Source organism: Euleptes europaea, chromosome 7 (assembly GCF_029931775.1).
Source record: "Euleptes europaea isolate rEulEur1 chromosome 7, rEulEur1.hap1, whole genome shotgun sequence".
Taxonomy (NCBI): Eukaryota; Metazoa; Chordata; class Lepidosauria; order Squamata; family Sphaerodactylidae; genus Euleptes; species Euleptes europaea.
Window position 1 is genome coordinate 60967124 of NC_079318.1, and position 27675 is coordinate 60994798.

At 43.4% G+C, this 27675-nt stretch overlaps 2 protein-coding genes across 2 annotated transcripts in view; both read right to left on the reverse strand.

The window, feature by feature from the left end:
• RRP36 (ribosomal RNA processing 36) overlaps window positions 1-1815 on the reverse strand; it is a 33829-nt gene extending 32014 nt beyond the window's left edge. Inside the window, exon 1 of the mRNA XM_056853064.1 lies at window positions 1771-1815. The gene's annotated coding sequence lies outside the window, so the exon portion shown is untranslated. The remainder of the gene's footprint in view (window positions 1-1770) is intronic.
• Window positions 1816-2464: 649 nt separating this feature from the next.
• On the reverse strand, window positions 2465-26794 carry LOC130480511 (neuronal PAS domain-containing protein 4A-like). The gene is made up of 10 exons (XM_056853061.1): window positions 26682-26794; window positions 25136-25246; window positions 16260-16426; window positions 14463-14614; window positions 13428-13533; window positions 9871-10123; window positions 9448-9557; window positions 6034-6175; window positions 3882-4807; window positions 2465-2496 (listed from the first exon to the last, which is right to left on the reverse strand). Exons 2-10 carry the CDS (start codon window positions 25240-25242, stop codon window positions 2465-2467), a joined length of 1995 nt encoding a protein of 664 aa, XP_056709039.1. The 5' UTR covers window positions 25243-25246; window positions 26682-26794.
• Between the last annotated feature and the right edge of the window lie 881 nt (window positions 26795-27675).

Genomic DNA, 27675 nt, shown 5'->3' on the forward strand with positions numbered 1-27675 from the left:
GTGAGCCATTAATAGTGTGTCTAGTCCCATGGATAGAAGCGTTCTTTAGCTGTTCTTGCCATTTCCATGAAAGGCAGGATACAGTTCTGTGAAACCTTAAAATGTATTGTTACACAAGCTTCAGTAGCTATACTCCAGATATTTTACTGCAATAGACTAACATAGCTGTCCATTCTTCAGCATCCTGTTCATGTCATCTCCAAAACCTATGCCATTTTAATTGTACCCAACCTGTACAGGAAAGGGGGTATATCACTGGGTATTTTCTGAGAATTAATTGGATGATAACTCCATGGTTATTAAAGTACAGCAAGATATAATGATGGTTTAGGTGGCTTTTAATGGGGATTAGACAAATTCATGGAGGAAGAAAGGTCTATCAACAGCTATTAAAAAAAGGAACCTTCACATTTAGAAACGGTATGCCACTAAATAGCATCTGTGAAGGGGAACAATGGGACAGGGAGGGGAAGGCTTGCGGGCATCCAGGTACCTGGCCGGTTATTGTAGGAAACAAGATGCGGGACTCAATGGACCTTGGTCCTATCCAGCAGGGTTCTTCTCATGTTTATAGGATAGCTATTAATAGAACCACCATTCAGATGCAGTATACAGATAAATTACCAGGATGCAAACAACCTAACAACAGGGAGACAACTGTCTGGCCACTCCAGGAGATACAGCCAGACAGATCTTTGTTCTGATCCAGCAAGGCAATTCTCATGTTGTTATTTATAGCCTATGGAACAGAAGCAGGTCTCCTTCATCCTGAGACTCAGGCCTAAAAGACCCAGGCCCAAAATAAAGAACCAGACCCTCATACCGGATTAAGGTTTCATTATGATCAAAAGTGCTTAGCTAAAGTCTGGTTGAAGTTAAGTTTAGATGTGTCTAGCATTCACAGCTTTGGTGGGAAATAGTAGATAAAGTGAAGCAAGAGGAACATCTGTAGTGTCACAATCACCACTGAAAATCACAAGCTCCAGACGACCTTATAGAAAGTGACCTGGAGTTACTTAGAGACACAGAGTTTGCCAAAATAAAAAAGAAACAGGACAGGTGGTTTAGAAATCGCAAAACTAGAGAAAAAACAAGTGACAGCAGGGCTTTCCACTTTGCTGGGCAACCCCCATTTTATTTTGCCTCTTAACCCAAAACTATGTCCCTGAAACTGACAATCTTTCACAGCTGACAACCTAGACAGTACACAGAAAAGGGCAAGAGTCCAGTAGCACCTAAAGACCAACAAGAATATAAGGTGCTACTGGACTCTTGCCCTTTTCTACTACTGCAGACAGACTAACACGGCGACCCACTGTGAATAATAGACAGCACATAGAGCTTCAGTCACTCAGGTGTGTGCGACCCAAAGGAAGTTGTAGAGTTGCAGGACTCAAGTCCACGAAGCACAATTCCACTAATGTAGTCTTGGTGGCCTCTACCATCAACACTATTGGTTTTTTTTTTAATGTCAAAAGCGATCTATTTTCCAATGCTGACAGCAACATACTTCCAATAACCCACAAAAAGGGTCCGAAAGCAATCTCCCTCGCTCATGCCCAGCATTGAAGGGCACACTGCCTCTGAACCTGCAGGCTCGTTATAGTTATCCAGCCCCACCGGGCTGCAAACCCCGAACCCCTTCTTTCTTCACCCACCCTTCCCCCTCACAGGCCCCGCAAAGGGCATATGGCCCAGCCACAGGAAGGGGCGGCGCCTAGGAAAGGAACACGTGAAGAGCCAGAGGCTACAGCCAGACGTGAGTGCTACCTGTTGTTCACGCGATTCCAGGCTCATCCCCTCTCGGCAATGCTCAAGCCCCTCTCCTTGCTCCGCTTGCACGCCCGGGGGTTGTAGGCCGCGCCGCCGCCGCTCCTTCCGGTTTCTTAGCAACGACGTAGACAAGCTCGCGGGAGTCACAAAGGGAGGGGCACGCAATTCAGGAAGTACAGCCCAGTAGGCCACGGGCCGGCGCATGCGCACCTTGCTGCCCTTTCGGGGTGTTCGGCAGCTTTCCCCAAATGCGCCGAACTGTACCGCTCCCTCCCTCCCGCCACGTGTCTCCCTCCGCTTCACACCGTCAATTAACCGCAAAGAGACAGACCAGAGAGTTTTAAGGCTTTTATTTGCAAGAACGGGGAGAGCCCGCCCCCGTGTCGGAACGCCTCTGCAGCGCCCCCTGCAGGCTGCTTCTCGCCACTGAGTGGCTCACTTCGGGCTCAAGTCGCCTGCCCGCAGGCAGCGCGCGTTAAGACTCCAAGCTGCGGAGATACTTTAGCAATGTGAGGTGTATTGGTATTTCTTGGATGGGGTGTGGCCAGGTTCTCCTATTCACTGGCAGCGGGTGAAGGTTTCTGTCCCTGCCAGATGTTTAACCATCACTTTTGATCATGCCAGTGAAGGCAGTGCAACGTGAGTGGAGACACACTGCTGCTTCTGGAGCTTTCTCGGACACGTGGTAGGTTCAGGAGAACAGGGCCTCCTCTGGAGGGGCACCTGCACGAGGGGAGAAGGTACAAAAGCTGGTTAAAACACGGGGATAATCTCCAGGTTGTAACCTTCATCGCAGTTTGCTAAGCAGCCTTTAAAAAATTAGTCCTTAGTTGGAAAAATTATAATACAGATTATTTGGAAATGTGAAAATACAGATGCAACATTTTATCATATGTGGTGGTTATGGAGTCTGGGTGTCCAGCCAAACATCTAGAAAGCAGCAGGGGAAAGGTGTGGAGGACAGGAGAAACAACGAGGAAGAGTAATTCAGTTTTCCTTCGTATGTCGCTTCTCACCTACACTCCCTTCCCCCAGCCATTCTTTAAACATTCAGGGAGGAAAAAATAGACACCACTGTACAATTATCAACAGATTTGGAAATTAGTACAGGAGCGAAACACTACTTAAACAAAGTGCAAATAGATTTATAAATAGCTACGTGCAATTACATACAGTATGAGACATTATATACACAAAAAGTCATTCATAAACATTCATATTTTTAAATGTCCCAAAAGCAGGGTACACATTCTTCTTCCACAGACTAATCTCATGTAGTACAATGGATGCAAAAAAAAAATTTTTTTTCCACACTGGGCTTCCTTACTCTTCTTGGGAACGGCATCTGAATGTTACCCGTGGCGGGACATATATTATAACCTACAATTTGGAAATGAAAACTAGGTAGAAAATGCTGCAAGATGCCTTTTGAAGGACTGAAGAAGAATTGTTAAATTGCCAAGAATTTGAAACGGCCGTATCCTCCATTACTATGGGGATCCATGGTACTACATGAGATTAGTCTGGGGAAGAAGAATATGTACGCTGCTTTTGGGACATTTAAAAATATGAATGTTTATGAATGACTTTTTGTTGGTCTTTTTGTGTATATAATGTCTCATACTATATGTAATTGCACGTAGCTATTTATAAATCTATTTGCACTTTGTTTAAGTAGTGTTTCGCTCCTGTACTAATTCTTTAAGCATTCAGCAGAGACCTAAGTTTCCTGACGTGGTTCCCCACCAATGCCCATCCTGGGTCCTAGAGGCGTAGACCACATCATGTTCCATTCCTCCAAACTGTCAGTGTTTTCATATTCAAAACCAGTGGAGGTAAATTTAAACTCTTTGGGCAAAGAAAATGCCTATTCGGTGACAATTTGAAAGGAGCTACTATTTGCAGAGGCACCAAACCTCTGCATAGCAGTGTTGGGAGGCAGCAGCTGGGGAGCCCTCCAGGGCACTGGTTGGCCGCTATATGAAACATACTAGTCTAGATGGACCACTGGTTGATCCAGCAGGGTTTTTCTTACGTTCTTATGAGGAACTGGCCTAGATTTTGGATTCCTCTTTATGGCATAGAAACTTAGTCCAAACCCTCCTTACCTTGGTGAAACGTAATATGAAATCTTGCGTCCCATTGGGAGTCAGGCACACGGCAATCAGCTGATGCAGAGGAAGACAAGGGCTGCGGGAAAAGGCACTGGTTGAGACAAGGGGGTGCTTCTGCTAGGGGTGTCTGGAGTAAAGAAAGTTGGGGTTCAGAGTCTGATATGTGAAAGTTGTTTGCTGTTACCAGCTCAGAAGGGGACAGATTGAGGTTGCCATTGTCCAGGAGATTGTTGAGGATAGTTGTGATGATTTGTTCATCCACAGGGAATTCTTCCATGACATCTAGAGCTCCATTAGTCTGAGAGTTCTCAGGAGGCTGAGAAGGCCACAGGGGGATGCTAGGAGGAATCTCCTGGGGTATCTGCTTTGTGTACTGAGAGAAGGTTTCGGCCAGGGAGTGGATTTGATCAGCCAGCACACTGATAGCCCATCTGTATGGGTCAGCGCCAGTATCCTTTGCTTGGAACATTTCTGTCGATGGGGGTAATGGAGAAAAGTCTGCAGAAGGGCTGCTGGCAGGAGAAAGTGTACTTTCAGGGGAGCAGAAAGCACAAGGGCTCAAGGTGGGCAGTCTCTTGGCTCCGTCTGTGCAGGAGAGATTCTTGTGCCAATCATCAGGGGAAAGAGAAAGTCCAGTTTCTTCAGGGGGCTGCATGTTAGCTGAATGGGGGATAGGGAAAGTGACAGGAAATTGAGGCTGGAGGGGAACTGGGAGTATCTTCTTGGCGCAGGCATCAAGAATCTGGCTGCGATTGTACTGGAGTGTCCCATCCCCAGGCATCAGTGACTCTTGAGGGGAAACACTAATGTCATTTGGCTGTGTCTGCTGTTCTGTTTCTCTGGTACATTGTCTCAGAGTAGTTGGGGGGGAAGTTGCAGCCTGTGGCTTTTGGCTCTGGATATGCATGGCTTCTTCCTCACTGTGGAGTGGAACAAGCATTAGAAGTCATTTTCACAAAGGATGCTATGAATTTCTTTAGACTAGGATGCATTACTTGTGAGTGTTATGAATAAAGGACAGAAGGCCAAACAAACGAATGTACATTTTAGCCATTGCAGGGTTTACATTCAAACTGTAGACACAGCACATGAAAAACAAATGAGCAACCTGATGAGCCATTGCTAGTCTGAACAGAGAATACTGTCCTTGATAGGCCAAAGGTCTGACTCAAGATAAGGCAGCTTTTATGTTATGGCTCCCCAAGGAATTATGCGAGTGATGGTTTTATCTATGCAATGTGATTTTTCTGTTAAAGGTCCATTTAGGTCTCAGATCTAATGAGATTGGGTTAGCCTGGGGCATCCAGGTCAGGGCCCATGGAAGTTGGTTGTTTCATTTTTAACATACTTCTCCAAGGAATATGTGGGTTAAATTATAATGCCATCACTTGAAGGTATATAGGAAGGGCGGAAATTTGTCCCCGAGAACATACCCAAACAAGAAAAGCTTTCCAACATCAGAAGTTCCACCCAGTCAGCAACCACTCACCTGCACAACAACTACATGCATAAGTGTTGTGCATGTCCCACTGTGCCCTGGTTTTTGCATAATCTAGTTAGTATATCCTCCTCCAGCCTCTGACCCATCCCGCCATCTGTTTTGTTAACATGGGCAATATCGCCACTGGTAAAAATGGTCCTTTGAGCTTGACTCTGTGCAGAAGAGGACCAAAAGAACTTCTTAGGGTTGCCAGTTTCTGACACAGAGCATATGATTTTCACAAGTTCATGACAAAGAGGTGTTCCATTGTTATGCCTCCCCTCTGTTGCCATGTTGTGATTTTGGGAAGACTCTTCCTATAGTAGAACTTTTAAAAAGACAAAGGAGTAGCCTTCTGTGTTATATCCTGCTAACCTGATCTCCTCAAGGTCTTCCACTAGGTCTACCACCCAGATCACATGTAGAGTTTTAAATCCCCCACTGTAGTTACATGACTTCTTTTGCTTCCTTTGCTTTTTTCCATCTCCCCCCTCTCCTGCCAGCTACGCAGCACGCTTAGAGTCTTGCTCATTACCACAGTTGGGGAAAATACTTGTCCTATGGCCTTCTGAAACTGTCTTCTTGCCCTTGCCAGGCAGACTGCCCAGTACTGGCTGGGGTCCCAAGCATAACCTACACAGGGAATGCCAAAACTGTAGGTGCTACCTGAGGATATGGTTGGTGCAAATGACCAGTTCTCCTGTCTTTCCATTCTCCCTCGATGAAATGACTTGCACCCAAGCCCAGCTCAGGTCCTTGCAGAGCATACGGACTACAGCTTGCTGGTTGCGTTCCTCAGCACCGTTCACTGAAATTACAAAAACAATAGATTTATTTATTTATTTCGAATGCTTGTGTGCTTCAGAGTCTTGAGGCGGCTTACAAATTAAAAACCACAGCATTAATTCATTAAAACACAAGCCATCAGATGTAAGCAGCATATCCATAAAACAGAAGCAGAGAATTAAAAAGCGGATGAGATTTTTTAAAAACCCTAAGTAAAAGTTTGGGTAAAAAGATGTGTTTTAGCCTGACACCTAAAAGACGGTAGAGTAGGTGCCAGGCGAGCTTCAAGGAAGAGGGCATTCCAGAGGTGAGATTCCACCAGAGAAAATGCCCTGTCTCTAGTTGCTATCTACCTCACCTCTGAAAGTGGAGACACAGAAAGCAGGACTGGTCCACCAACTACATCATCCAGTACAGGCAGTTAACTAAATACAGGCAAATAGAACACTGAAAAACTGGAATAATGGGACCTAAGCAGCCTAAAAATCAGTACTACTGCTTTGTATTCAGAGGAGGCCAACAGTGCACTCTTTAGCCCGATGTACTAAAGGTCAGTTCAAACAAACAGTCTTTATAACATTTCCAAAACATGCGTAGGCTTTGATTTTAGTGCGTTTTTAATAATAATGGTGTTTATATGAAGCTTTCCCTAAGTATTCAAAGCATTTACATACATTATCTCAGTGTTCTTCACAATGCTTCAGTAAGGCAGGTCAAGTGGTATTATCCTCATAAATCCTCAGCCTTATAAAATGAGGCCGAGCAATATTGGCTTGCCTAAGATGATACTCTGAATTTGTGGCAATTATTATAGGGTGACTGAGAAAAATAGTTTTATGTAGCAATATTAAATAGAGCTTAGTTTTATATAGCAGTATTAATCTATATAATTTTAAGGCACCTCACATTTGCTAGCTAAACAATTTCAGGGCTGCATGAACTATGGTCTGACCACTACCTACTCAAAACCAAGGTCAATGTAGCACCAACACCTCGCAGAAGAGGGGGCCCAGTGAAAATGGTCAGGCCACAGAGGCTCATGAATCCTACCAGATTCCAGAATGCTCTAGTGGATTTTAGGATTCCAAACACGTGCTCTGTTGAGGTTCCTGTTGAAGTGTGGAAATTGAAGCTCCTTGAAGCTATCAGTAAGGTCACTCTTTGATGACCTCTCCTTCTCTTCGGATGGAAACCTAGCCCCTGGTTTACCGCTGAGCTGGGTAAACTGAAAAGGGCTGGGAGGCGTCGAGAATGGCACTGGTGGAGAACTTGTACTGAGTCTGACATCATGTTATAGTCTCTAAACTGCCCTTCCTAGGCAAAGTGATTGAGAGAGCAGTAGCAGAACAACTCCAGGCCTTCTTGGATAACTCATCTGCCCTAGCCCCTTTTCAATCTGGTTTCAGACTGGGATACAGGATGGAGGCCGCTCTGGTGGCTTTAGTTGATGACCTCCTAAATGTAGACAAAATCAGGCCTCTTTGTTGCTTCTACTGGATTTATCTGCTGCTTTGACACAGTAGACCATGCCATCTTGTTGAGGCACCTACAGACAGAAGTAGGCATCAGGGGTTGTGTTTTGGACTGGTTCAAATTATTCCTCATGGTCTAGACCCTTAGAACTGCCATGGGAGACCAGTTATCATCCATGTGGGACCTATCCTGTGGGGTCCCACAGGGCACAATCATATCCCCCATGTTCTTCAATCTCTATTTAAAGTCTTTGGCCAAATCAAATCATTCATAGTTTTGGGTTGGCTGTCATCAATATGCAGATGATACACAGCTATATATATCCTTATCCAAATATCCTAGTGATGTGGTAGAGGTCCTAAATGGCTGCCTGGCTGCTGTGGTGAAATGGCTAAGATCGAACAAATTGAAACAAAATCCTGGAAAGACAGAAGTAATGCTGGTTGGGAAGACAGATGTCTTGAAGGATATATGCTCTCCACATTCGATGGGGTTCATATGACCCTTGCCAACTCAGTTAAGAGCCTTGGGGGGTTATACTGGACCCAACATTATTGCTGGAGAAACAAGTTAATGCAGTTGCAAAAAAGGTGTTCTTCCAACTCAGGGTACCTCAAAAAAAATGGCCCCTTACCTCAATACTGGCCACCTGGATCCATGCCATGGTGACATCAAGACTAGACTACGATTATTGTACATTGTACACTGTACATTGGTCTCCCCTCAGAATCAATTCAGAAACTCCAGCTCTTGCAGAATGCCACAACTTGGCTATTATCGGGAGCTAGATGTAGCATGCATATTATTCCCATTCTGCAGTCACTCTGTTGGCTGCCCATCAGTTACTGGGCTCAATTTAAGGTATTGGCTATCACATATAAAGCTCTTTATGGGCTTGGACCCTCATATCTGCAGTACCATCTCTCCCCCATGCTGTGCCACGACAGCTTTGCTTAACCTGCAAATGGGCAAAATCAGCAACTGCCTGTACATGTGCCTTCTCTAATGTGCCCCCCACCTTACGGAATGGTCTGTCTGAGGAAGTCAGGAAGGCTCCCATTTTCCTGGCTTTCCGCAAACTATGCAAAACTGAACTATTCAAGAGGGCTTTTCTACGCAGGCAATAAGATAGCACTGTACAAAATGATTCACAAAGTTACTTGTACAAATTATTAGGGATTGTGGTCTATACTACTGTGTATAGGTTGCTGTAAATTGGATCCTACTGTGTAATCTTGCATCATTTTATCTGTCATGTTATCACCTCTGCTTTGCTTCAGTTCTGTTTTTTAGATTTCTGGTTGGTTCTACAACCCAAATCCTATTTTATTGTGTACTGAGTATCCCATCCTGTTGATTGTATTGACTCAATCCACCTTGAGTCCCAGTGAGAAAGGTGGACTATAAATAATATAACTAAATAAGCAAAATAATAATCTGTACAAGAATTATGTAAAGTAGGCCAGCCGCATTGTGGCTGGGCAGGGGCTGAGGAAACCATGGCTTACCTGAAACTAATACATTTCTACCTGAGGTGAAATGTGGACTCCGTTCATACTCTTACACTACACTACACCAGAAGTATCGTGTAAGTAACATAGTAGCAAATATAGAATTTTTATTGCCTTAAAGTCCACACTGTCACAAAACCAACCATTTTGTGGGAGGGAGTGGCTAAACTGAAACAAGGAACATGGACTCTTTAAACCCCTCACTGTGTATATTCATGCCATAGTATAATTATCGGATCTTCCCTGAACCTTTGCATCTAATGGAGCATATTCCTTCCTGCCCCTTCTCTGTTCAAGGCGCAGTTCTCACCCAGGGCCATGTGTAACTCTGCTGCGCTGCAAACATCTTCAGGATGTAGGAAGCTGTACCAAGACTGGTGAATCAGCTCTTCTTTGTGGTAACCAAGATAGTAAATTACACTGACAAAAGAAAAAAGCATAAATGAATTTAGTCAGTAATGGAGTGGAGAAGCTCAACATTTGTGCATCAGTTGTATATTCCTTGTAGGAAAAACCATTAGGTTTTCTGTTCCTGTGCTTTTAACAGCAATTCCATCTGCAAATATTAGCAGATTAATCTTTTCATACTATAGAGAGGAGCACTATCAGCTGCTAGTATCTATACATAAAGCTGCCATTAAACACAGGTGCGATGCGGATTTTAAAGTTTGGTCAGTTGGCACCCATATCCGCAGTTACCCTCTTAACTGCCTAAATAGCAAGGGTCTCTAACCTTTCAGTAACCTCTGCAATCTTCATATCCAGTGTGTGCAGGCTCTGGAAAGACAACTTCCAGAAAGTATGATCTCCACTTTCAGGCAGATGTGCAACCGGTGTGCAAAAAGCAACAAAAGTCGAAATGGGAGAAGTGGAAGTCAGTTGTGGATCAAGTGAGAGAAATCTGCCCCTCAAGGCCACGAAACATCTCCCTCCGTATCTTGCCCGCAAAGATCTTGAGGTGCGCATTTCAGTGATGACCTCAGTTTCTGCAACAATTTTTTAAAAACAGGATGTTTGTAACTCAAAGCCAGGGTTCATGGGGTCCAGTTTGAGACCTTCTCCAATGCAATGTCCTTCACAAAACAGGGATACTTCCTTTCATTTATTAACAGGTGTGTCTATACAGCTCACAGGCTTTTGGACCATACAAAGTTATATAAAATACAAAATTATATAAAATACAGGGTCTAAGATAAAATACAGAACTAAACCCTCAAGCGAAACCCCCTACAGTCTCCAAAAGTACACCAGGGTCGGTTATGCATGGTCGGTTCAGCCTCCTTCATTCCCTGTTTCAGCCAGGATCAAGTTTTTGAAAATGCACGCGACCTCATTCCTTTTCTGCTCAACCCAGTTTCAACCTTAAAAGAATTCTGCTTTTCCCATTCCTCTTCTTGCCCGAGTCAAACGGTCCTTCCTAGCTCATACCAGATTCAGAGAGCGAACATACACTTTCCTCGCGTTGAGCTCCCTCCCCCCATTTCCAAACCCCTCTTCTGTTCTGTTTGCTGATAGCCATACAGGGGAAGCAACAAAGATTGGCTTCTCTCACAGCCAGTCAAGAAGAAGTGTGTAAAGAGGCAGGGACTCAATTGCTTCCTGGGAGCTCTTTCTGGGAGAAAGAAAGGCTTTTTTAAAACAAGGCTTGGATTTCGCCCCCCATTTTTTGTTCTTAAAATGCTTTTTTATGTGGCAGTTGGGTCTGGGGGGAAGGAAATGTTCTCTCCCGAGGTGAGCCAATCACAGACCAGCAATTAAAGGGGTGGGACTTGATTTGAACTTGGGAGACTGCTTTTCTGTATTCATGCCTCCGATTTGCACACAGTTCATTCCCTGATCTTTCAAGCCAATGCATACAGTTTTCCCCAACCCAGGTTGCTTTGATCCTGGATGAAACGGGGATTGAAGAAGGGTAAAGTGAGCATGCATAATCGGCCTAACAGATAAAAACAAAGCTAAAATTATAAACTATTCTTAAGTGAAATAAAAGGTTCGTTTTCCAGAATAATAATCAGCCTGGGTTTAAGTAACTGTCTCAAAGCCTTAGAGCACAGTATACGGATACATTTTGACCCAAGTTTAAATCCCTGTTCTCTAATGAACTCTTTATGCGATCTTTGGCAGGTAATCAGATAAAGTTTTCAAATTGTCTTTCTTAGTATAGATATAAATCTTTATGTTGAACAGTGTGCATATTTTATATGTTTCAATGATAGGGGAGAAAAGAAACAGACCATTACTAAGCAAGCACAGTAAAACTACCAAGTACGAGAGACCAGAATATAAAAGTGATATCACCTAAAACAATAAATAAGACCCATGTGTGTCACTGAACAATTGTGCAAAGGCTAAAATCAACAAATAAAAACGAACACCATGACATCAAGCGTCAATGATACATGTATCAGTGAGTAAGACAGCAATTCTAAGCAGGTCAACTCAGAATCCTAGACAGGCCTATTCAGTAAGGCTTACTCTCAGGAAAGTGTCCTTATGCTTGCCCTGATCGAATATCCATTTATAAAAAAAAAACACAAATTAAAGCATCAATGGTGAGAATAAATAACATGCCCACTGGTCAAAGTGATACTACATAATTGATAAAAAGCTAGCCCAAATCTTTTTTAAACAATTCTTCCCCTACAGTTGCCAACTGCCTGGAGAAAAGATGCCCCGTCCCTTTAATAAAGGTTTAATCAGATGTTATTTACCAGGTTGAGTTATTTACATCCATGCCATGAAGACCTTCAGCTGCCAATTTTCACACTTTAAGCTGCTATTAAAAAGACAAATCATTTTTCTCCAGGCCTGTTGGCAAGCCTATCTTTCTCAAAGATAAAAACTGTAATTCATATGTAAAGACTTTTTAGATGAGCTGCTCTGTGTGTTGCCCACTTGTCACATTGAGTGACAATATTAATATTGAAAGATGATTTATTTCTCCTAAATGCATGGGGAAAATGTAAATTAAAGTAATAAACTGGGAGCTAAATCAGTTAGGTCCTCATTCTTGTAAACAAGGCTGAAGCTGGCTCCCAGTGCCTTATTTGCCGCTCTTAATCTGTGGACTCTCTTTCCAAGTCAGGTCAAAAGTGAATCCAAATTTGAATGATAACTTCATTCTCTATCATGTGTATACCAAGCCTGTGGAATCCTCCACGTATTTCTACTTCATATTACCCTTGTAGCTGTGCTTTTTCAACAGCAGTTCAGGGATTTGCAGCAATTAGCAGATGTTTCTTGTGACATCATGAAAACGTTGCCTAATGATTTCTATAATTTATCAAATATTAATTGAGAGAATAAACTCAAAGCCTCAATGATGAGAATAAACAGCAAGTCCATATATACATATGAAGTTGCCTTCTACTGATTCTGACCATTGGTCCGTCGAGGACAGTATTGTCTACTCAGACAGGGAGCAGCTCTCCAAAGTGTTAGGCAGAAGTCTTTCATATCACCTACTACCTGATCCTTTCAACTGGAGATGCCGGGGATTGAACCTGAGACTTTCTGCATGCCAAGCAGATGCTCTGCCACTGAGCCATGGCCCCTCTTTGGTCAAAATTGTACTACTGGTACATGATTGACTGAAAGCTGGCCCAAATGTTTTTCAAACAATTCTTCTGTAGGGTTAAAGGTCCATGAGCAGATCAAGTTGGCTTTACTCTGCTCCCATGTTCCCTTTTCTAATCCAGCTTCTCCCCTTTAAAAAAAGATCCAACTTTTTGCAACACAAAAGTTGCATTCAGGCTGTTGACCTAGATTGAGAGTTCAGAACAGCCTCCTTCAAACTTTTGTTAGCTGTTATTGTGAGTTAGCATATGTTATTTCTTAAAAAGGAAACAAGAAACTGCTTGAGGCAAAGGATTAACACTTTGTGAGCAGGAATTTTGGCTGAATTTAAGAGAAAAACAATGCTAGAAGGTATTTACAATGTCTTTGAATGTTTCGCTTTTGACATTTTTTGTACATAAAGTTTCATTTTGTGCAAAATGTTGAAGAAATGCCTTCATTGCTCTGGCTGTAGTTGGAATCTCCCCTCTGCAGAAACCACCAACTTGGAAATACTGATGTATCCCACTACTACCCCCAGGGTAGCCAACTGGGCTGGAGAAAAAAAAGTCCTGTCACTTTATTAGAAGTGGTGTCATGTGTGGAAATGGCAGCTGATGCTTTTCATGGCATGGGGATAAAGAACATGACCTGGTAAAGAACATTCCATTGGGCCTCTGTTAAAGGGACACGATATTTTTCTCAAGGTCTTGGCAACCATGTTCATATTCTTACCAGTGCCTGGGTGCTGCTGAGCAAAGCAGAGCTTCTCCTGCATAGTCCTGCTTCCAGGGCTGTTCAAAAGGTCAAAGATGGAGTCACCGTGGGCTAAGAGTTCTACCTGGGAAAAGGGTACAAGCAAATATTTCATTTCGTTTTCTAAACGGTGAATTATTTAGCATTTTGACATTGCATTATGAAGTTGCTGTCATGAGAGCTAGAAAAGTATTTTAAGGAAAAACCTGGAACTCTCAGGGTTCTGACAAAAGCTTTAATGGTTATCAGTTGTCTACCCTATTTCAATCACTTGTATCTCACAGTGGCAGTGAAGGCGGCATGCTATAGCCTAGTCTCATCAGATCTCGGAAGCTACACAGTAGCAGTACTCGAAAGGGAGACCATCGAGGAAGACTCTGCAGAGGGAGACATTGGCAAACCATCTCGGCTTCTCACTTGCCTTGAAAGATCCTTGCTGGAGTCACCATAAATTGGTTGCAACTTGTCGGCACTTAACGTATGTATAGATCATAGCATTTTTTTATGCCACCTGTTCTCAGAAGTAGGGCACTGCATGCCTTTTAGGGGTAGAAGCCATTACTGAGTTGTAGAAAACATTCTTTGCATATAGTTTCAACCCCTGGAATCTCTAGTTAGAAACAAATAGGGTTGGGAAGGACCTCAAAGGAGATTTTGGAGATAAGCTGGTTTGTATTCTATGCTATAATGATGGAGGGGAACTTTCCAACCTCTACCTTCCTATTGAAGACGTCCATGATTCCCCCCAAATTCTACCCTGGGTGATTGGTGGACCCTAGGAACAGTGTGAAGAGCGGAGAATTGGTAAAAATTATTCCCCTTCCCTGCTGCTATACAAAACCCCTTCCCCATCATTAGGATCCAAAACAGTATAGAAAGTTCTGGCTAGATGGACCAATTGTCTGAGATGCTATCACATAGCTTCATCGTATTTCTGACGTGTCTAAGATTGAATTACATGCAGATAACACGGCAAAGTGGGTTGCCTCATGTCTGTTAACATCCTATGCTTACCACAGAGAAACCAAGGAAGTTGGACACATTCTCAGAGACGTAAGCATATTTGCCATTTGCAGTGAGAGCTAGGATGAACCCCGGAAGGGAAAGCAGCAGTTCTGGATCTACTACTGCAGTAGCAGGTGCTCCATCCTCATAAGCACGTGAGCCTGAGGAAACAAGAACAGAGCAGAATGGTTCCATTTATAGCTACTTGTACATGAAACAAATTGAGAACACCCAGCCAGTGATTCGCTGTACACTGCATTGGACAGGCCGCATCTGGAGTACTGTGTGCAGTTTATGAGGCCTCACTTCAAAAAGGATGTGGACAGAATGGAGCAGGTGCAGAGAAGAGTAACGAGGATGATCAGGGGGCTGAGGGATTTAGGAATGTTTAGTCTGGAAAAGAGAAGGTTGAGGGGGGAGACATGATGGCTCTCTTTAAGTAATAGAAAGGCCGTCACTTAAAGGAGGGCAGGGAGCTGTTCCTGTTGGCAGCAGAGGTCAGGACTCACAATATTGAGTATAAATTATGGGTGAAAAGGTACCAACTGGACATGGTCCCAATTCAGGTCAACTGCTATTTGCAGAAATGTAAAAACACAAGAGAGCCAAACATGGATATCCAATGTCTTGTCTAGCTGTATCATAAGTAACACTAGTATAAGGACTTTCTGCTTCTACTTATTGTGGGGAAGAACATGAGCCAGTACAGGCAGGGAGAACTGGATTAAGTAGGAGAAGTGCTACCTTGTGTTAAGAGATTAATTAGAGGATTTGTCTGCAAACTGATTTTTTTTTAATGTTGTGGGGAAGTGTTTAAAAATGGCTTGGTGCTGTGCCGATTTCACCCAGCAGTTGTTTTCCCCGGCTCCAGGATTCCTGCAGTAAAAGAAAAGGAATTTCTCTCTCCCTTCCCTCTTCGTTATCCTTTTCTTGCCTAAATCAGATTGCAAGCCTTGGAAAACACCCCCGCCCAAGCTTTTTCTAAATAGCTGCTCATCCTGATCCCAAATCCAGATTCACCAAATACCCTTGATTGCACCAACACAGATAATCTTTCCAGCCTGCTACTTTTTTATTTTCAGCAATCAAAGCTATTACAGCAAATTCCTCTCTCTGCAGAGTCTGTTGTGGTGTGGTTGATTTAGGTCTTTACTGGTTTTTTTGCCAAATGAGTTTCCTCCCTCTGCATTACAGATTAAAAGAGCACAACATATTTCAGGCGTCACGCCGTTCAGAACAGAACATGCCCTTTTGGGTACGTAATTATGGAACAGTGGTATCAAGGTCATTGCCTCTTTTCTTTATAATGTAATAATAAGAACACTGCAGCAACAAAAAAGAAGGAACAACCATTGTAGCTTTAGGGGGTGTTAGCTCTAGCACTGATCCTCAGGCAAGAAATGATTAAAAGCAAAAGGGAAGAAAAGGAAATGTCTTCAGGTAAAAGACACCTTTGGGGGAAGAGACTGTGAAGGATAATGTGCTTGGATTGATTGAGCCAGCTGTCTCACATAGTATGGTTGCTCTTTATGCCTGGTCTATACCCCCTTTCATCAGAAGTAAGAACCAGTTCTAACATGCCAGGGAGCGCCTGGTACAGTCTCCACACAGGATTCTACACCGGGGGTGGGGTGGTGGTGAGAAACTGACTTGAAAACATTCTCATGTTATAATCTCCTTTCAAGTAGAAAGCTTAACATTGAGGAAAAGGCTAGGGAGTCAGTCCCTCGTGCACATGTACAGGCCCTAAAATTGTGCAACTGGAAGGCTAATTGGAGCAGCTACAGCAAAAGACTTTGTTTTTACCTGGAGGAAAGAGCTGAGTTTCTCGCATGTAGAAGCAGACCAGAGCCATGGTGTGAAGATACGAGAGGCGTTCCTTCTCTTGCTCTGAGATGGGCAGCAGGGAGCGCAGATCCTGCAGTTCAGCATTGATCTGATCCCGGCGAGCCTTAGAAGCACCTTTAGTTGACCTGCATGGACCAAAAGTTTGGAAATGTGAGTCAGCTGCTCAGCCTGTGCATCCTATTTGCACTTCCTCAAAACGTTTCTCCTTCTACCACCAGCAGATTCACATGATCATCCTTAGTTTTGGCAAAGCAAGACGATGGTAGTAGTCAATGTCCGTGATTTGCTGGAGATGTCTTGGCCTGTGACAGATGGGGTTACCTTTATTTTATCTGATCAGGATAAGAGCTGTCAAGTTCCCATGCATCTTGTACCACGTCTTGAAAGGTAGGCTGTAGTAATTGCTAGAAGTGCCTTTTTCTGTGTGCTGTCAGTGTGGAGGCTCTGTTCCTTTCTAGACAGAGTGAATTGTGCCATGTGGATATGTCACTAACTTCCAGGTTTGATTACTGCAATGTGCTGTACATGGAGCTGCCCTTGAAGATTACTCAGAGGTTTCAACCAGTGAATGCAGCATTTTGCCCCATATTGTGTGTTGTATCCAGACTAAATTTTCTGCTAATGGAAGATAATTCTGTCAGTGGAACAGAACATTCTTGATTCTCCCCCCTCCCTCCCACTGCAGCCCATTTTTCTCCCCAAAATGCTGCTTCTAGGGGACAAGGGTCCTTCAGGAATGGCATGAGAGGCAAAATAGGAGTCTGCATCATGAAGGGGGAATTGGCAGAAATAACATCTCTCCTTTTGTTAGTGACAAATTTAGTCTGGATACAACCCTGCATTTTGGAAAGCGTGCACATACTCAGCCTGTTTTGTTCCAGCGATTAATTTTCTTCCTGGCCCGATTCAAGGTTCTTAATCTTTAAGGACTGAACAGCCCAGGAAATTCACACCTGAATGACTGCAACTCTTCTTTGGATAAAGTCTGGCCAACAGGCATTTTGTACTTTTTACAGTTATGCCTGGTCAGGATACATATGACTAGGAGTAGAACGTTTGTGGCTGTGGCTCCCAAACTGTGAATCCACCTCCCAGAACATATTAAAATACCCGTCTCTCTGTCAGGTCTCCAGAAATATTTTTTGATGAGCACTTGACTGATCTTGGTTTGGTTTGTGGCATTATATCAATTTCATTTTTAGTTAATTTGTATTTAATATTTTTGATATATTTTGTTTATCCAAACTACTGTGAGCTAGGTTGGAGAAGCAGTGTATATGTATCTTAAACCAGTGATTCTCAGTGTTCTTCCTGCCAATGTATTTTTTGGTGCCTACTTGCCTCTTAAGGAGCCCCATGGCGCAGAGTGGTAAGCTGCAGTACTGTAGTCCAAGCTCTGCTCACGACCTGAGTTCGATCCCAACGGAAGTTGGTTTCAGGTAGCCAGCTCAGTTGACTCAGCATTCCATCCTTCCGAGGTCGGTAAAATGAGTACCCAGCTTGCTGGGGGTAAAGGGAAGATGACTGGGGAAGGCACTGGCAAACCACCCCGTAAACAAAGTCTGCCTAGTAAACGTCGGGATGTGACATCACCCCATGGGTCAGGAATGACCTGGTGCTTGCACAGGGGACTACCTTTACCTACTTGTCTGTTGGGCTTCAAATTCAAAGTATGTTGAATAAAACAGCATTTTGTGATTGGCAGCCATTTCGTACTGGTGATGGGGACCACTACCCTTTCCCAAAATTCTAAAAGTGTCCACATACACAATAATGTTGTGAACCCATCCCAAACAACTAAGCAGGCAGATACCCCAGGATGAGACTGAAAATTGCTATATCACTACTTTTCTTATGCCACTAATGATTTTTCCATGTATAGTAATTGTAAAGTCTTGTAACAAACACTTAAATTTATTTACACGTTTATTTAAATGAAAGTGAGAAGCAGGCTTCACAAAGATATCAACACCTATTCCTGGGGGGTTAATAAGGCTTGGTGAGTGGCAGTGGGATATTTTAATTGAAAATAAAAATTTATTTCCGATGTAGGCGATACCTTAAGTGAAAAATTTACACACACCCTCCCCTTGTACCTACCCATTGAGTCCAAAAGACCTGTGTGAAGCCACTCAAGAAAGACGAGCATATAAGGCCAGTGTGGTTCAGGCACAGTTCTCCCATGAGGTAACAAACCTGAGCAGTGTCTAATAATAATAGTAATTGTGTGCCATCAAGTTGCACCCAGCTCATGGCAACCTCAGGACCATGGGGTTTTCAAGGCAAGAGATGAGTAGAAGTGGTTTACCATTGCCTTCCTCTGCATAACAACCCTGGTCTTCCTTGGAGGTCTCACATCCAAGTACTAACTGTGGCTGACCCTGCTTAGCTTCCATGTTCTGATGAGAGAGAGCAATACAGGGCTATTTAGGCTGCTAGGCTATAGCTTGTCTCGCAGGTAGAACTTGATGGTTGAGTGCTCCTTCATACAAAAAAAAACAATCTACATAAAAAACTAGATGTAAAGGAGAAGAGCTCTAGCATAGAAAACTGTCGTATCAGTGACAAGGCTATATAATGGAGGCTCTAATGTTTGAGTAATTGCTTAGATTGGGAATCTTGAATTCACTTTAACCATGCTTGGATGGCCTTGGGCGAGTCATTTTCAGTCAGCATTGGTGTCCTCATGTATAAAATGGAAATATTAATGATCCTCCTCATGTGCTGTAAGATATGAATGATAAGGGCTATGAACTACTCTTCACACTCAAAGTGGCATAAAAATTGTTGGTTATAATAATTAGTCTCAGCCTTGACCAGATTTAAACCTTTTGTCAGCTCATCCATCATAAAGTAACAGAGGGACGGACACCTGTTCTTTCCAGCCTTGTTCTGATTGCAAGTTTTGTGCCATGCAAAAGCTCATTGGCATAATCAGAAAGATTTCTTTGGCCATTTTGTATTTTGCTTCTAACAATGCAGTGACGAACTATATTCCTGGTTGGCAGTTAATTATTTTTATAAGGGTGGTACTTCGATTTGTAGGAAGACTTGAAGGGCCGTAGTATTGGCCCTGCCAAGTTATTTGCTCCCATACAAGCCAACATAGACAAAAGGAGCTTTAATTCCTCCCTCCGCCCAAGGATGAATGACAATAGATGCTTTGGCAGAGTTCTCTCCTTGTGTATCTCAGCTGCTGATTCCTGTTTGCTTCTATCTTGGCTTGCAAGTAGGAGAGAATAGCTGAGGTGCCTAAAGGGAGAACTCTGTTGGAGTGTCCCTTACTTTTCACGCTGTTCAGTTGCTATTCACAAAGGGATTAAGCTTCCCTATGTCTTAGCTGAGATGGGAGAAAGATGGATTATGTTTGGGGCCTGATGTGAAGTTCTTGGGGGCTAGCTAAACTGAGCTCCTGGCCTGGATCAACAATTGTCTTTCCTGGATCTATACAGAATAGGCCACCCAATGAACAAAAAGGTATGCCTGCCCTTAGCTGCTTTATGTAACTTTTTTCTCAGTAATCAAGTATTAACATAACTTGGGGTCCATGTTTTCCCGTAACAGCAGGGTCTTCTCTCAATTATAACCAGTTCATTTACCCCTTTGCATAAGGAACCGAAGGCATCAGCTTGGAATTTTAGCTGCCCTAGAAGTACAGGTAAGGAAGTCAGTATAAAACAAGGCCAAACTAAATGGGGTCACCAGATCTAAGGGATAACAAGGCTTCTGTGCCTGTAATAGTTGTGTCAAAGAGGCAATTTGGTCAGTTTTCATGCAGGGCTGAGAAAAACAACACAGTCTGCTGCAGATTCCCTCATCTCTACAGCTACAAGCTGTCTCCTTTTTTGCATGCAGCCACTCTGAAACGAAATTCATTGACGAGCAGACCTTGTTAAGGACCAAAGGAGCTTTTTTGACGTTTTTAGCCTCTGGTTTTATGGTCTGGTTCCCACCCCCCACCATGATTTCTCTTTGCAATGGAATTCTAGGAAGACTTTAAAAATAGGAAATCAATAAAAAGACAACCAACAATAAAAGGGCCAAGAGACAGGAATAAAACAGATAGATTTGAGAGGATGGAGTGCAGCCACAAATGGACGCTTTGGTACAAACATTCAATACATACCATGGAATTGTATGTGATAGTTCCCATGACAACTACCATGCAGCCAGGTGAGACACTAAAGACTGCACAGGGGTGCAAGCAGGGTGTGTGTGTGAGACATGAGTCATCACTCTCATTTCTTGATTCTGGGAACTTATGTGGCTAAAATTAGTGATGCATAAACTCATATGTTCAGCAGTGAGTTTAAAAAGCCCTAAACAAGGATACAAGCAATCAGCAGTATTTAAACCAAAGTTCTGATTTTGCCCTGTTGTAGTTAATCAAAGTACTTAACTGGATTATGGATCAGGCTATGAATATGGATCATTCAGATCGTAGTGGGCAGGGATCTGTATATTCCTTATGCATATTTACATAAAACAAATTATAATGATGATGATGAAGCCCAGAATCCTAGCCAAATAATTAACTTTCTCCCCTGAGGGTATTCCCCATGATGATCACTAGGGGGCTGTCCCTCCACATGTATCAGACATGATATTTGGGGTGCAACAGTGAGAGAATTAATTTCAGCACAGCTCTGACTGTGTTTATTCAGCTGTCAATCCTGCTGAATTCAATTAGTTTGAAATTGCAACCTTAGGCTTTAATTGAAGATGGAGAGCCAAGGAAGGGAGAGGAGCTTATGTTGGTATTACCCAAGATTTAAAAAAAATGTTTCTTGAATCACTGGGTCTGATGAGGATGACATTGCACTACACTAGCAATCTTTTCTCATGCATAGTAGGGATGTTACACACCTAAACCTGGCACTTCCATGTAAAACCAAGCAGGAGTCTTGTGGTACTTTAAAGATGAATGGATTTATTGAAGCAAGGGCTAGAGTCAACTAATAAACTGCAATGAAATGTAGGAATTTTCATGAAACCTGTGTGCAAAAATCAAATGCTAATTCTATAGCTGAGTTTCTTATAGTGCAATCCTAAACAAAGCTACACTATTCTAAACCCACAGGTTTCAATGGATTTAGAAGGATGCAGCTCTGCTTAGGACCGTACTGTTAGGAACCCTGGTAAAGGATCATCAAAAGTTATAATTCAAACATGGAATTCAGATGAATTCTTACGTGAAGTTGACATTCTATGGATATCAGGGTGTCAAGTTGTTACTTTAAAGGTGAGAGAGAGAGAACATGTGACTCTTCAGTACACAGCAACCATTATGAAAGTCCATGTACTTGTAAATAAAATGGATGTATAATTAAGCCCAGGTCAGCCCAGGTTAGTATTTGGATGGGAGACCACGAAGGAATACTAGGGTTGCTGTGCAGAGGAAGGCACTGGCAAACCACCTCTGTTAGTCTCTTGCCATGAAACCCCCCCAAAAAGGGGTCGCCATAAGTCGGCTGTGACTTGAAGGCACTTTACACACACACACATAATTGAGCAATGATTGACATTATTCATTTACTCTGGAGTAAGCTAGAGGAGATTTAAATCAACCAGAATATAATGCTGCTGTTGTTTTTAAAATTCGTATTGTTGAATAGGTTCCCCTGAGAAAGCATATTTCAGTTTGAAATGTGAAATACATAAACCCTTCTTTCACCACTTGGTTTTGCCTTCTGTGTGATGCAGCCCATTTTCTGGTTATAGTTATTTATTAATGTCTTTTTAGGGATGTTTCTTGGCACACTTAAGCAGCCACAGTACCATCTCCAACAGATGTTCGTCCCGCCTGTTCTGAAAATCCTTGAAGGAAGGAGATGTCACAGCTTTCACATTGCAATTCTACCTGAAAGGCTCCTTTAATGTGCAACCACCACTGTTTTCCTGGAGATAGATCGGTTCACCTCTTCAGCAGAGCTGGATTTAGGGATAACCTAGAAAAGCTACAGCTTAAGGCCTCGCCAGGATAAGGCGCCTCAAAATAAGAAAAACCAAATTAAATCGCCCCCTCAGGCTCTGACCAAGTGCGCTGCCAACTGCACAGGCAGCCGAGAGAGATTTATATGTTCAATGTTCTGTGAGCAGAATCAAGTATTATTTTTGTCATATGGGGCCTCTTAAAATAACAGCTTAAGGCTACATCCTGTCATAATCCAGCCCTGGCCCGAACTCAGGCCATGCAAACATTTGCCGTCTCGGTGGTAATTGGTCAGTGCCAGACCAGCCTCTGCCAGATGAGACACAGGTGACACAGGCCATTGGCTAAGTCATTCCAGTTCATTCTCTGCTCTGCTGTCGGCATCTACATGCTACACGTCTCCCTGTCCCAGCAGAGGAAGCAATTGCTTTGCAGAGGCTCTGGAACAGCTGTGCTAACTCGGAAGTATTGTTATGAACTAATCGTGTTTACTTGCCGGGCATCAAAATCTGTCCACAAAAGAAATCTCAGCACTGTCCCAGACACAGGATGGTCCATGGGAGAGAGTGTTGAAATCCCTATTTTTAAAACCCTGCTCAGCCCAGTCTACTAATGTGGCTCTATTTAAGATAGATTCAAAAACATGCAAGTAGCAAGAAGAGTGGGATGGGGTGAGACCCTGACAAACTGTGGGCTGGAGACTGCAATGGGTAGTTTTTTTCAACTACTTTTTCCTCTGGCTGCCACATGCCCAAAGGATTATGTGGGGTAGGTCCTCAGTTTCCCAATGTTCTTCAGCCTCTCCGTCATTCTCACAGTCAAATTTCTTTCTTCCACCTACTCTGCCTCTGGTCTCTTTGTAATCCTTACATTGTCTACCTTCTGGGGTCTTCTCCCAGCCAAACTTTTGCCTGCCCCATGGAGCTCCTCCCAACATAGGGCCTGCGCACAGGCCACATTGTCTCCTGTTCCTTCTTGCAGAAGGTGGAATTTTGCAACATTTGAAGTGTCCCTCCAAAGACTGCTTGTGGGTAGCAGCACTGTAGCTCATATCCAAGTGCAGCAAAGGCAAGATACAGGTACAATTCTGCTGGTCTCGGTTGTAGGCCTGATTATACACAGGGACGGTTTTAGCCAATGGGCAACAGGAGGCAGCTGCCCAGGACACCCATGCTGGAGGGGTGAAAAGAAGAAGAGCAGGCTCCTTCCACCACTGTTCACACCTGCCTACGGTTGCCAGCCTCCAGGTGGTAGTGCAGGAATCTTAGGCTATAATTAATACAACACAAATGAGTGAAACATCAAAATGTAATCAGTGCATACAATAGTGGAAAAGGACAAACATACAACTATATACAATAGTATTTCAGTAATCCACAAAGGTATGTATAAATATTTTCTTCAATAGTCCATAAGGCTACATAAGTCATATGGACTATTGCAATTGCTAATGGATATAGTTATAAGATTTATCCCTAAGGAAAGAAATGAATTTTTGAACTTTGTATATACCTTTTGAACTGCATGAATTGTAAGTATATAGACATTTTGATATTTATTGATATTTATTGATCCATTATGCATAGCAGCAATATTTTAATATAATGATTTTTGACATAGGAATGGAACTGATGAAGAATGAAACGATCGTCTTCCTTTCATAATAGTCTTTTACACATTTGCTGAGTTCTTGTGACCAGCTATTGGAATCTTCTTGGATCTATGTACCCTTATGGACTATTGAAGAAAATATATTTATACATACCTTTGTGGATTATTGAAATACTATTGTATATAGTTGTATGTTTGTCCTTTTCCACTATTGTATGCACTGATTACATTTTGATGTTTTACTCATTTGTGTTGTATTAATTATAGCCTAAGATTCCTGCACTACTTTCCTTATCCTTGATATTAGTGCAGAGGTGTTGATTTTGGCTTGCTCAACCTCCAGGTGGTGGCAGGAGATCTCCTGCTATTACAACTGATCTCCATCAGATAAAAGGTCAGTTCTCCTGGAGAAAATGGCTGCTTAGGCCATTGGACTCCATGGCATTGAAGTCCCTCCCCTCCTCAAACCTGCCCTCCTCAGGCTCCACCCCAAAAACCTCCTGCTGGTGGCGAAGAGAGACCTGGCAACCCTACACCAGCCCCATCTGGCGGTCAGGCAGCTAGCTTCCAGCAGTGGTGGCTCCCACTGGTGGTGCATGGGTGATGGCTATGACTTGTTTGGCCCCAGTGTGAAGGGGGTCCCTGGTGTGGGGCCATGGCAGGAAGGTGGCAGTGATGCTGGGGCCCCAACCTGGACTTTTGCCCAGGGCCCCAGAATCACTAAGATCATCCCTGGGTACACATGCAAGGGAATGAAGTGGCAGAGACTCAAGGTGATAGAATGGACTGCAATGCTACAGACTGCCAGGGAGAGGATCAAGGAACGTCACATTTTGGAATGCCCCCCTTTGTTAAAAACTCCCTGCAAACGGAAGACAAGAACAGCAAGCAAAGAGAAGAGTTAAAGCCTTCCACGTGTTCTCTAAGTGCAAGGAGTTTTACAGTGAAGGCACATTGAAAAGTGGAATCAACTATTCACAGTCCTGTAGAACAATTCATTCTGCCACCTAAGGACTTTGAAACCTCATTCTCCTGCAGTGTTAACCAAGATTTGCAAAGCAATTCCGTACAAATCCCATACAGTGAAAGTCAATTGCAATCAATAGGATTGCATTTTGAATTGCTGTAGTTCAGCTTCAATAAGCTGATGCTAAGGTTGCAACTAACATTTATCCTAGCTAGACATTTTTTTCACCCAGAAAGTAAATTTGAGGCAACTGAGGACCACATGAAATGCATCTTTTCTTCTCTCACGTGGACCGTTGGGAAAGAGAGCAGGTTACTTTCTGACCTGAAAGGCTTTGGGGTCCTGGGGTCCCGCCTGGAGGCAGACGTGCACCTAGAGTGGCAGCTCTCCGTCTTGACTGGCCTGCTGCAGCTTTCGCATAAGATGGTCATGATTCTGCAAAGGGATGGAAATGTTAGGAGGAGAGAGGAGCAAGATAGACAGGACTAGAACCATTTCTATGTGCCCGAGTGAAATGCTGAGTATTAGGGTGTTGTTGTTTTTTAAGAGATCAGCCCTGTGTAGGGATAAAAAGAAATTATCACAATTCTAAGGTGCCAACTTCAGTTTAAAATGCATAGGGGTTTTCCCCCAGCCTTGATAATGTTTGATTTCTGTATAAGGGTAGCTTGGAGGCAGGCAATCAGAAATAAGCAACATTGGATGTTTATTTTCAACAAAAAATACGTTTTGAGAGGTGTTGATATAAAGGGGTCTTTTATAATATCTAGAAGTACTTATTGTGAGGGAATGGACCACACTTGAATTAATTTGCTTACCTCAGGAGGGCATGGACGAGGAGACATCCCTCCACTGTGGGGAATATCTTTTGAATACTTCCGTGTGGCAGCTCCTGGACCATTCTATCTCCTTGTTATTTTATCCTTTATTTACACCCTTTCTCTATAGGAGCTCAAGATGGCCTACATAACTCATCCTCTCCCCTGGACACTTAGAACAGGTTTAGAGACAGCCTGACTGGTAAAAATACTCCAGTAGTTAACAGTCAACTTAAATCCTGGTTTCCAGGTCCTAGGCTGGTGCCCCGATTCCCAGAACACTCCCAACACTGACACTCGAGAGCAGAGGTGGATTGGTTCAGGAGCTCAACTGCAGAATCTCTTGCAATGCCAAGGCTCGGTCCTGATAATATGTGAAGAGATCATAAAGGACATCCATGGGCATGCAGAGTGTTTTTCCCCCTCTACCAGTGAATGGTGATGGCCAGTCCTGAAATATCTGAGATTACAAGAAGGCTTTCTATGGCGAAAGGTGCGACACCCAGCCAGAACCGAGCCATTGGAACCCTCGGTGCACAAACTGAGCATGGCACACAATCCAGCAGTATTGGCTGGTCAGGTTGCCCTAATTCTGGAACAGTCCTACCTGCTTTGTAGACGGACAAGGAAACCAGCAGTGACAGACCATTCCATGAACCTGCGTTTGATGGACATAAGAATAAAACCCAGTCACCTCCCAACACTTCCATATGAATGCGCCCTGTGCTTTAATGTCTGGGAGACCCTCGTCAGGATTCTTCCACCAGTTGTCCACTGGGTGGTACTACTGCGACTGAACTGCTATAGAGCCTCAAAGTTGCAGTCACCAAGGAAGGCAGCACCCAGAATGACAGTAATCTAGCTAAATCCAGTTAGCAAACCCAAGGAGCAATCAGAGGGCCACTGCTGGATTTGTTACCTGTTTGGGGACTTAACTGGAGAAAGGTGAGTTAAAGATGGAAACAATAATCATAATACCAGTGCAAAGGCTTACAAAACCCTAATCCTACTGTTAAGCATTTTGGGCTGCCCCCCTCCCAAAGACCTCTTACCTCTTGGCTTTCTCTGGCTCAGTCTGAACCTGATGACCCCCTCATCCTCTCTCTCTTCCTCCTTTTGTATTCACCCCCTCCTAGGGAGGAGGGGGCAGAATGGGCCCCGTCAGGCGAAGTGGGGGGATAAAATTACCTCTAGTGACGCAATTCTAAACATCTCTGGACTATTTTTAGAAAGCCGGCTTCTAAAAATAGCTTCCCCCCAGCCTGCCTGTAATCTGATAGGGGAAGCAATAAAGAGAAGCCTGGCTCTTTAAAACAAGCTTGTCATCTCAGCAGGGAATAGATGTGTGTGTGTGTGGAGGTGGGGGAGTGGAAGGGGATTATCATGGCCTTTCTCCCTTTAAACCCAGTGATGTGGTTGATGACGGTGACATGATGCCAGTGAGGAGCTGGCTCTAGTGTTCTCCATGCGGAAGGAAGGCCAACTTGGGACCTTGAAAGATAATATTGGGCAATTATAAAGCATTTTATATATATATATATATTGTATAGTATTTTCAAGAGCCTAATAAGGAATAATTGTCCCTATATTGCAGGAGGTGGGGGAACTGAAGCTTCAGAAAACTGAAGGTGGAGCTCAGAGCATCTTCTGTAGCATCTTGAGGAGGTCCTCAGATCAGTCCTCCTCGCCTCCTAACATACCAGGCCCAGAAAGTCCTCTTGGCATCCCTGAGGCTAAGAGTTTCTAGTGCAAACCTAAACAGAGGCACACCTTTCTAAACCCATTGACTTCAAGAAGAGAAGAGTATAACTCTTAGGATGATGCTGTTGTCCAGGGCACCCTGATGAATTCATGGGAGACATAAAATTTGAACTAATAACTTGCCTGTTAATAGCTCAGTTTCTTAGCCACTATTCTAAGCTAGCTCACTTTGGTTTTTGGATGTCATGAAGTCAGCCAAATGTATGGCCATTTTCATGTTTAGCTGGTGCCAGACACTCAGGACAAGCAAAGGTGAAATTGCAAAGGGAAGATGCATAGGCTGTC

Excerpts from the sequence above, each read along its gene's own strand:
- LOC130480511 (XM_056853061.1), bottom strand. The coding sequence starts at position 25,242 with ATGACCATCTTATGCGAAAGCTGCAGCAGGCCAGTCAAGACGGAGAGC. Across the intron at positions 14,615-16,259 it reads AACTCAGCTCTTTCCTCCAG|GCTCACGTGCTTATGAGGAT; the intron begins GTAAAAACAAAG and ends TTGTTTCCTCAG. Across the intron at positions 10,124-13,427 it reads TCAGCAGCACCCAGGCACTG|AAACTGAGGTCATCACTGAA; the intron begins GTAAGAATATGA and ends AAATTGTTGCAG.